General features: G+C 42.3%; 1 protein-coding gene across 1 annotated transcript; it reads left to right on the plus strand.

The window, feature by feature from the left end:
- The first annotated feature begins 1,461 nt into the window (after positions 1-1,461).
- On the plus strand, positions 1,462-10,121 carry kek3 (kekkon 3). Its single transcript, XM_071598946.1, has 2 exons — positions 1,462-3,320; positions 7,251-10,121. Exons 1-2 carry the CDS (start codon positions 1,462-1,464, stop codon positions 8,806-8,808), a joined length of 3,417 nt encoding a protein of 1,138 aa, XP_071455047.1. The 3' UTR covers positions 8,809-10,121.
- Positions 10,122-10,985: the final 864 nt, after the last annotated feature.

A 10,985-nucleotide genomic window follows, 5' to 3' on the forward strand; every position in this document is an offset into this window, starting at 1 on the left:
GGGTCACACAAGAATATTTATTAGATTAACTGGTAACAGGTAAGCGTAAAAGAGGTGAGCTGCGGCGGTTTTTTTATGTTTAGGGAATGAATAAGAATCTAATCGTCATGCATAAATATGAAAGAAGTGTAACCGTTTTTAAAAGTAATCACTATGCCGAGAAAATGTTGGAAAATGGATGAATGTGAGTGAGAAGTCTGAGAATGAAAGGATTTTCTTTCGGCAAATAATATTTCATCTTTATTGGAAAGATTAGAATGCATATGAAATAATAGGAGAAAGTGGAATGACAGGGTAGTATGGTGAAAATTATTAAATGAACATGAGAATCTGAAAAAATAAGTTAAGGTTTTTCGACCGAAATTCTTCGACCAAAAGGGGTGCATGGCTTTCAGACCATCTTGGACTATCTTTCATGAGAAATACTTTGGCCAACTTATAAAATAACCGTTTAAATATTTATTTTCCTACATATTTGATGTACCAATGGCCCATACTGATCAACAGAATCGCAATATCATTAACAACCGGAATACTTGCAATGTAAAAATATCGTTTAAAATTTTATTTTACTTTTTATACGGATCCAAATTAAGGGTTGATGAAAGTCGACTGTATATTTACAAAAGGTACACTATAAGGAGCTCTATAAGCAAGCTATGATTCATTTGGATGAAATCTGTCAACTAAATATCAATCTTTATTTTTCAAACCCAAATTTCTAACATCCGTTGAAATAATGTCACGCAACATATATATCAATGTCTTGATAGCATTTTAAAATTACTGGTTAACCATTTATTTCTCCATGCAACAACTAAAGTTATTGCAAAATAACTCTAACTTGATTTGCAATCGAAAGAGCAACGTTGTTTAATGAATGGTAAAGAGGTCAGTTAGATGTTCTTCAAAGTAATTGATTTGGAATATAAATTATATATAATCACTGCTAAAAATGTGATTCAATAGTTTTATTCTCCAAGGTTTCCAAACTTGAACATATGAGCTATTTATTGTGAACCAGGACGTAATTTTAGGGAACTTTATCATTATTTATTCATAGCAGTAGGTATTATTTCATAATTTGTTTATGGCAAAGATTAATGACCGAGTAGGACATGAAAACAAGTACATTTTCTGTAAATTTCGGAATTTTAGGTGAGAATAATGAGTCATTAATGAGGTGTCTGCTTCGTTCCAACAGGCTCTCCGCTCCACCTAAACCGCATAAGCCCGCAGTCCAGAGAACAGCGCCGCCCCGACGCCGCAGTGGCGCCGGTGGCCGTCTTTGCCTCCCCGAGGGCCCCCGCCTGGCCGCCGGCGTCCGAGTGGCCTCGGCCCCACCTCCCACCCTCCCCGCCACCATGGAGGCGGGCGACGAAGAGGACAACGGCAGCGGCGAGGGCCTCGCATAGAGCGTCCCGCAGGGGTGGCCCCTGAGGCCCCGGGGGCGAGGAGGCCATGGCCCGGGGCCCCGCCCCACACCCGCCCGAACCCGGAATCGAAAGTAGGCCCCGGGCCCCCCGTTGGTCCCCCCGCCCCTCAAAGTCCCCCAAACCTCTCTTGCCCTTGGTGTTCCTCTTGGTGCTGGCCGCGCCCGCCAGATCGGACTGCCCCCCGGTGTGCGAGTGTAAGTGGAAGAGCGGCAAGGAATCGGTGTCCTGTGTGGGGGGCGCGCTGACGGTGGTACCGACGGCACTGGATGCCGGAACACAGGTCCTCGACCTGACAGGGAACTCCTTGACGGCTCTTTCCAAGGACGCCTTCATCTCGGTGGGTTTAGCGAATCTCCAAAGGATTTCGTTGGCTAAGTGCGGGCTGAGAAGACTGGATCGTCACACATTTAGGGCCCTCACGAACCTTGTGGAACTCGATCTCTCAGGTAACGCCCTGCCCGCCGTGCCGTCACTGGCCCTCTCCGCCGTTCCCGAGCTCCGGGAGCTCCGCCTCGGCGGTAATCCAATTAGACGCTTACCGGACAACGCTTTCTCAGCAGTAACCCGACTCGTCAGGCTGGATTTAGGTAGCTGCGCCTTGGCCTCTGTGTCGGAAGGGGCCTTTGCTGGACTGGCGGCCTTGCAGTTCTTGAGACTGGATGGAAATAGACTGACCGCAGTGAGACCGGCAGCGGTTCTGGGGCCTTTGATAGCCCTTCAAGGGGTCGCTCTTACCAACAACCCTTGGGACTGTAGCTGTGCCCTAAGACCCCTCCGAGGATGGATGTTGGAAAAAAACGTTCCGGCTCTAGAAGAACCACCAGTGTGTTTTTCTCCTTCCCGCCTGGAGGGACGTCCCTGGGACAAATTAAGCATGGATGAACTCGCGTGCACCCCTGGGGTCTCGGCCACCCCGGCGACTTCAACGGGTGTTGAGGGGACAAACGTAACTTTGTCATGTACAGTGGAAGGTGAGCCCCAGCCGTCGGTTCGATGGTTCTGGAGGCACAAGGAAGTTTCCAACCAATCCTCCCCTTCAGTGGCCTCCCTAACCCCCCCGAGGAAACTCTACCTTCTGGATTCCGGACCCAACAATTCCAGCACGTTGACAATATCGACCGCAGACACGGTGGACGCTGGCGTCTACGTGTGCGTGGCGGAGAACAAAGCTGGGAAAGCAGAGGCGAACGTCACCCTGACCATATCCCGAAGGGTTCCGGACGCCGCCTCCGCTCTTGCTGGCAGGGTCCTCGTGGCTGGAATCGTGGTAGCGGCTCTATCTGCCTTGGCCGCCTGCATGGTGCTTGCCTGCGTATGCAGTGTACGGCGGAGGAGGAGGCTGATGTACGGAAGCAGGGAAGGCGTCATGGGGGGCAATGGAGTGCGGCGGAGGGACGATAGCTACGAGAAAATCGAGATGAACCACAAAGGTCCCGGACTCAACCATACGGGGGGAAGGAACCCGGGTACGGGGAACGAGAGAGGTCCGGGTGCGGGGGGTGTGGGTAATGGATCTGGAGCCTCGGGTGCTGCCGGCGCGATGGCGACGTCCACGATCAAGAGGAGGGGAGACTACAGGGGCGTGCCATGCACGGACTCGGACGTGGCAGAGACGCCAGTGAGCGTAGTAGGAGTGGGAATACTGCCAGGCGTCGGGGGCTCAGGTGGAGAGTGTCCGGAGGGCCCGGAGAGCGGCGGTCCAAGGGGTGGGAGGCCTTGGGGGTCGTCGGGAACAAGGGACGGCGTGGGGAGTGACTCGGGAGCGAACGGTGATTCGGAGAGCGCTTGTCAGAATGAGAGCGAGGGCAGCGAAGTGAGAAGTAGCGTGGTATCGGATGCAGAGGTTCGGCCGCAGAGACTGGGTCCATATGGGGGCGAGTTGAGGTGAGCCTCAGGTTTCTTGGTGCATGCGTCAAGGGCAATGGGGTCCGATGAAAATCAATTTCCATGTTTAATAAGAAATCTCCTGCTCGCTTTTGATACAGTCATATCGAAAGTAAAATAAGCCTAATTCGTACCTTTCTGAAATACAAAATATTTTTAGTCCTCTGATGCCTGAATGATATTCATTTCCATGCAGTAATATTTTGCACACTTATCCGTTGTGATATGAATTACGATTTTCAGCATTTAAAAGTACTTATGGTTCAAAATTATTACATTTTTTGTGTATTTAATATTTTTCAATTAATAATTTAAAACTCACAACAAAATTGAAATATATTTCAATTTTGGTGTTTAATTCATCCGAAAAAATTCGTTACAAGTATAAATAATTAGTTTGTTAAATATAAAAAATCGAAATAAATCAATGAGTCATACTTGAAGTAACGAATACTAAATATTACGTCCAACTAAAGAATTTGGTCTTAGTATTATGAATATATGGATGTATTAGTGCTAATTTTTTGGAAATCAAAATTTTTGCTATGGATAATTTTGAGTGTTTCATCAAGTGATTCCTCGTTTTCATTTCCGATGTTCTCCGAATATTTCAAAATTCAAGTGTATTTAAATCCTAACGGATTTTTCGTCAAAGTATGATTATCTTTTGGCAAAACCTGGTTGACTATGTCCACGAGCATAAATGTCACCTAAAATACTTTCCGTGTACCCATGTGAATGTGATTGAGAAGTTTAATCAATTAATTTTAAATGGAATTTCAGAAGGCTATTCTTCAAGGTTTAAATATTTCTCAAATAGACGCGTGCAATTTCAGTTGGCTTGGAAGAGTGTAAAAGTGAGTCTACTTCGTTGATCTATTGTTTACTTGGATTCTCATGTGTCTTGTTTATGTCTGAGTGCGCTTTGCTCGTTGAAAGGAACACTCATGGAATAATGTTTTGAAATTGCATGGATTACGAAGAGCTGTGCATGGAAAAAAAATGGTTCGCCAGGGATATAAGTGGAACATGGAAGCACGCCAAATAAAGTATTTTTTTAATGTGCGCTTAAGTGTTTTTGCATTTAGACTAAGATGTGCAAAGCTTATATCGTCTAATGACATTATTATGCATGATCAAGCTTGTCCTAAAAATCCGGTTATAGATAATTTAAGTCATTCGTTTAACTTCATTTTACATACTGAGTATATATTCACTTTTAAATAAGAGTATCACTTAGTTCTTAATTTTGTTCGACTCCTGTTTTAACGACGATTCATCATTATCAGGACTAGATGATGTTGCATTGCAACGAAATATGGGTCGAATTAAAGAATAAACACTGTAGAAAACCGATTGAGTGTTACCCTAAACATGTGCAATAACACCGAGTGACACCAGATACAGTACATTTGATGTTTTAATTGGTTTTCCGTATTAATTTAAAAGTAGCCGCTAATAATTTTTGAGTCACTGTAACAATTCCATTTAAATTTGTGAGATCCTTGAGATAATCCAGTCTTTGTGCTCACCGTTTAATCGCTAGTTCTGATAACGTTTTCCTCCTACCCAATGGTTTTCCTTCTCTTTACGTACGTGTCTAGATTTGAATTTTTCTGATGATTTTCATTTTGATAATCTTAAGAGGTATTTAAACTTCTGAATTGAATCGAAATTAAGTTTAAAAGAAAAAATTATTTTTCAATAAAATCAAATATTTTAAATTAGATTATAGAAATAGTAGAAATAATATTTTAGTCACATAGATATAGTGAAATTTAAATAGTTTTTTAAATGTCGTGAAAGGATTTATGTCTTTTTGATTCATGTCTAGCTGTGAGTTTAGTTTTTCATTCAACTATTTTAATATAATGGAATACTTGCCAGATACATTATTTAATAATTTTTTATCTGTTCAAAATATATGAAGTAGAAATATGCTACCTAGGTCTTTGATACTTTTAAGGCATGTCCTCAGCGAAAGGGTTTTAATTTATGTGACTGTCTCTTTATAATTCGAGACATGGCTCCGCGACCTAAATTCCCAGGTTAAAATATTTATAGTATTACTCTCAGTCTAGTCATAAATCATTTACTCCTTATGATTATTGTTATTGTTATTAAGTTTTAGATGATAACGGTACTATTACGCTGTCTCGCAATCATAAGATTGCGAGACAGCGTAATTCATCATTTGGTACACAATTTAAGTCATTCAGCAATCAATTTCCAGGAGAAATATAAAGCCGAATCACGTGGCTTAAAATCATGTCATATTATCTCTTACCTTAAAATACCTTTACTATTCTTAAAATTTCCTTTCAATATTTTAGCTGTAAATTTACAATCACCCCATTTTTTAGTAATAGGCAGAATGATTTGAAAACATTTTCAAATTGCATCAAACCTTTTGCAAATAGATGGAGACATTTTGGGACCATCTGACCTATATTTGGTGAGCTTACGTTCATCCCACCATTCTTCAATTATTTTGGTTTCGAGAAATTTATAATACTTTTTGTTTCCTTGTCCTTGAATGAACTGCTTTTCATATCGCATTCATAATTTTAAATCCTGAAGTCCATGATTTTGAATACAGGATGATCACTGATTATGCATTCGAGTAAGTAGTACCATAAAAGTCCTGAAAACGGGAGAATTATATCAGAAAATTGAAAAGCCAGCAGGTGTATCCCCTAATTATTCTAAGCAATGGCCTTGTCTCACAGAAATGCATTAATGTATGGAATGTTGCATATTCCTTCACTTTGAGTAACTGATTGTGAATTCATTAATATAAATAAAATAGGCTTTATTTAAGCTAATTGATCATGAAAAAATGTATTATTCTATTTTTACGCGATAAAAATATTTTTTCTATTTTTCGTGAAAATTAATGTGTGATTAAAAAAACGGCATTTCTTATTTCCTGCATCACTCTAAAAGGTTTATTGCCTTGCAATTAATTTACTTGGCTGTATGGATAAAATTGGGAGGGGTGACGAATTTGAATTTACTAAGGTGCTCGAACTTTTATTTTCCATTGTTGATAATTTCATTCTTAACTTCCGTTTATCTCCCCTTCGCAGAATTGAAAAACGATTTGGGATTTTTTTCAAACAAATTTACATTATATATCTAAAATTTACATTTAAATGGAATAGATGCGCGTTGATTTTCATACATTCGTAGCACGTAACGGCGTCCTTAAATATCAATAGGAATGTCTTCTCTGTACGTTATGCTCGCTAAAATGACATGCGGCATAACATTGAATTCCAGGTAATGATGACTGATGCAAAGAACCAGGGCCTTGAATACAAATATCAATTACTCTAAGTATCAACTTTAACACGTCATTTATGATATCACAAGTTACTCTAGTGATAAAGTCGAAGTTCCGTCGAAAGATGGTTGCTGATATTAGGGTGAATTGTCTCTCAAATTTAAATATAGCATTACAATCACTGAGATAAATAGTTATATATATCTCGGATGCAAAAATATTTTGAGTGTTGATCAATTCGTTGCTGTCACTTGGCTCAAATTATATTTATCTGCCGTAAACATTTATAAAAATGCTAAGCATTCGTAAGTAATTCCAGATTCCGACGTCGTGCTATATTTTCACCAGCATTGTGCATTATCATATGATATGCATGCCATAACATTAATTCGTTTCTTGCTTTGACCAAAACCCGTTGATTAAATATGCAATGTAAAAATTTGTTAATTTGCATCTCTTGCATGCAATAGAGAATTTGAACTTCAGTTTTAGGCAAAGTATTCAATGAAATTGTGAAATCGATCAAGGGTCGTTACGTTATGAAATTGGCTTAGCGATCAATTATTCGTTCTCAAAATAAAATTAGGTAAATTCAGAGCCTTATGTGTTTTGTAAACCACTGTTCTTATCTATTTCGTCTGCAGGGACGAAGTCAAGTTCGTAACGGGCTCCAAAACACACGGCCAACGTCCCCATGGAGACTTCGAGTCGCTGAATACAAGTAGCAGTGGTAGCAGCAGTGCTACGGCCAGCTCAAGGTACTGCGGTGGCGCCGTCGAGGGTCAAGCGACTACTGACCATGGCGACCCCCTACCGCATCATCCCTCGGCCTTCCATCCAGTCTCCGAAAAGGGTCACCATCCGGTCATCGGGGCTAGAGCTCAACTTCCAGAAGTTCCCCTTGAGGCAAAGGTCCCTAAGCATTATTCGGCCCCTTCTCAGAGGATACCAAACAGCATAGGTACTGAGGCGGCCACAGCCCTATCCCCTGCGACCGATGAGGAAGGAAAGAAAAATTTCCCGGACCTGTTGGAGATCAATCCGTACAACCTAGGGACTTCAATGCCCTCCACGACAATGGCCTACTCGGCAGATCCCTCGAGTTTCTTCTGCACGCTACCTAGGAGAAAGTACGACAGGGGTCACGTCAGGTACAGGAGCGGGGGTGGAGGCTGTTCGGACAGCCAGTCACCTCTACTCCCGGACGGTAGGTACGGCAGCAGCGACGGGAGCAGCAACACATCGACCAGGCGCTCGTCGGCTGGTGGAGACAGCGGTCTCATCGGCCCGCTGAACAAACCTCGGCTCCTTGGCCTGAGCAACCCATGTGGCCAACACTCCTCTACAAACTCCCTCAACTTGGCCGGGGAGACAGCGTACACGTTCGGAGGATCGGGGCACGGCGGCGGGGGAGTCGGAGGAGGCAGTCGGATGCAGGGAGCGGGAGGATTCCGCTATCATAGAAACCCCAGCCTGCCAACGTCGCCGGTCATGGATCCCCTGTGCGGGGGTAACCCATTCTCCGGTGGCTGTCCGGGTGGGAGGTCGCAGAAAACTCCCACGACAGGGAATCCTTCCCCAACGCCACCGGGATCAGCGGCCGCCGCCGCGGCAGCCGCAGCGGCTGCGGCGGCCGCCACGACGTACGACTACCACGCGGCGCAGCTCGAAAGGTTCCTGGAGGAGTATAGGAGTCTGCAGGAACAGCTCTGCAGGATGAAGGAGACTTGTGAGTCACTGAGGGTGGAGCAGGAAGACTTCGCCTCTGGCGGGCGGACTGGGGGCAGTGGCGGGAGCAACCCGATGAGCCCCACTTCCTCTGGGGCCACTGATGACAGCCTGGCAGCCACGAGGTCTATCCTGAAGAAGCGCGCGGCGGCAGTGGCGGCCGCCGTGTCGGGCGGAATCGTAGGCTCGACACCACCCTCCTCGTCGTCACCGCTGAGTGCACCCTCTCCCGGGGGAATAACAACCCTCCCCGCTGGGACTTCCTTCGGCATGGACCCTTACGCGACGACACCCCCTCACCAGACAACGGTGGGGCCCACGCCGCCCCCCACGAACACCGCAGCACCCGGCATGCCAGCCCCACCTCCTTATTGGCCGATCATGCCTAATCGAAACTCTGCCACACACGGGAGAAGGTTCAACAGCGGCGGAAGTAGTGGAACTGTTGGGTCGTCGGAGTACTACCAGAGCTGAGTAGAGCTTTGCAGAATTGCTTCAATGACTGAAAACTCTATTAAAAATTACCCAAACGCCAAGGACGTATTCATGTGTATGATAGCTACATTCACTGTGTGTTTATAGACGAGGGTGAAAAAGATTTTTTGGTTTTATCGCGAACTATTTATTAATAATAAATGGGACCGTTATGGGTGCTTGAGAACTTTCTCGAATAGGGAACGAATCTCCTGTCAAATGACTGGAGTGTTAAAAGGTGTGAATAGACCCTGTATAGACGAACTCTTCGAGATCCTTGGAAAGAATAATAGAAAGAGACTGAAAATCGATGAATAACCATATAATGTTGAGTTTTTTATTGAAATAGAAAATACCCGAAGAATTGAAAGAGAAAGTAATAAATATACCCTGAGATGTCTTTCTTTTTGGAGTATTTTGGTCCTCACACACGAAAACATAAACCAAATAAACACATACGTTAATTGCTATAGGCCAATGTGTTCGCGTAAGAGAAATGTGTCTCTGTATCTCTCTACAGGTATTTTCCTCTCAAGATATACTCAGCGCCACTTTTGTGTTTGAAATTTACCCCAACCCCAGCAGTCAGTGCATTGATTCCTCTCTCAGTCCTTTGAACCAATGCCTTTGACTTATCACACGCAACAAATCCGTCAATGTTTCGTCATCCTTCTGTTTCCCCAGAAAAGGAATTCTTTTCGAGTTCCCCTATCTGTGTCTGCCCGCATATTTGCGTGAAAAGTATCAAAAAAGTTCATTAAATATATGGTAAAGGTTACAAATGTAAATCGTGGGAATACTTACGTTTGTTGTTGTTGTTGTTATGTTTGTATTTTGTGCAGAAGGTCGTCTTTGATGGGCAACCGACATCTTAGGAGAGAATTTGAAGAACCAAACAATGTGGTTATGGAGTTCTAAAAAATGTAGACCAAACAACGACGTTGCATTATAAAGGTTGAATTGTTCTCCTTTAAAAATAAAAGACAGATATTAAGCCTCGTTTGGTGTTTACATTCCATTAAAAGTTTAATCGATTGGGAACGATGAAGGTGACTAATAGAGAAAGAGAATGTTATAAATATGCATATTTATATAAACACACATTTATATATACACACACAAATGATATGACGGTTTATTTATTTGCATATTAAATGCTGTGTGAAAAGTGGGAATGTTTGCCTTTGAGCAAGTGATAGAGATTATTTGAGAAGGTTGGATCCTGTCGTCATTTCCATGAATCCTAATGAAATACCTCCCTGTTTGAAAATAATATGATGTGAATGGTTATTACGAAAGATTGAAATGTGGAAGAAAGGAAAAATCAAATAAAGATGTTTCTTCCAGACTTTGTTAAAATATTGTCTTTTCTGTTTTCCTCAAATTTCCTAATGTCTTTTCTTAATCCATGTATTGATTTACGCAGGTTTCAGGAAACTTTATTGACGAACCACTGAAATAATTTTCTTTTCATTTCAAATTTGAACAAGCAATATGGAACCTTAAAATCTATATCTCTTTCATGGTCTATTTTAAATACTTTCAATTAGGCCGACGACTTTATATGGTTCTTTGTTGTCTCCTTTCATTTCAATTTTTCCTGAGTATTTCCAGAACATTACCCGTCAAAATAAATCAGCAAGTGTTCACAAACGCTTTAGTATGTATGTAAAAGGTATGCAAAATAATATAGAACAATGAATTCATCATGTTTTTTCTCAATAAATTGAACATATTCCAATTCCTTACCAATTTTTAAGTTGGAGTTGGATATGATATCACTTAAAATTATTTTTAATAAATCAAAATGCCCTGGATATCACGAGACATGGTATTAGGGAATTCTTAGTCACCAATTTTAACCTAATTTTCAACCCATGTCCTTGAATTAACTTGAGAAATGAAAAAATGCTCTTTTTTTAGGTAAAGAGATATCTATAAAACTCAATAATAACACAGATGAGATTATTTACCCACCAAAAAATCATTGGCCAAACAAGGCCTTTGGCCAAGTTATTGAATTGGTCAGGAGTCAATTTCTCGGTTATTCCCAGGTTTAGGCAAAATTTCATGTCAAAACGTCATTCCAATAACCGGCTCAAAATGGAGCGTTACAAGGTCACGTCATAGATGTTTCGAAAACGAACAATCTGCACTCCGCAAAGGCTAGGAGCCAA

The sequence above is a fragment of the Hetaerina americana genome, unplaced genomic scaffold (assembly GCF_022747635.1).
Source record: "Hetaerina americana unplaced genomic scaffold, ioHetAmer1.1.p SCAF_10, whole genome shotgun sequence".
Taxonomy (NCBI): Eukaryota; Metazoa; Arthropoda; class Insecta; order Odonata; family Calopterygidae; genus Hetaerina; species Hetaerina americana.

Bases quoted from the DNA above. Each gene is read 5' to 3' on its own strand.
- kek3 (XM_071598946.1), top strand. From the start codon at position 1,462: ATGGCCCGGGGCCCCGCCCCACACCCGCCCGAACCCGGAATCGAAAGT. The intron at 3,321-7,250 runs GTGAGCCTCAGG...TTTCGTCTGCAG, and splicing joins CCATATGGGGGCGAGTTGAG to GGACGAAGTCAAGTTCGTAA.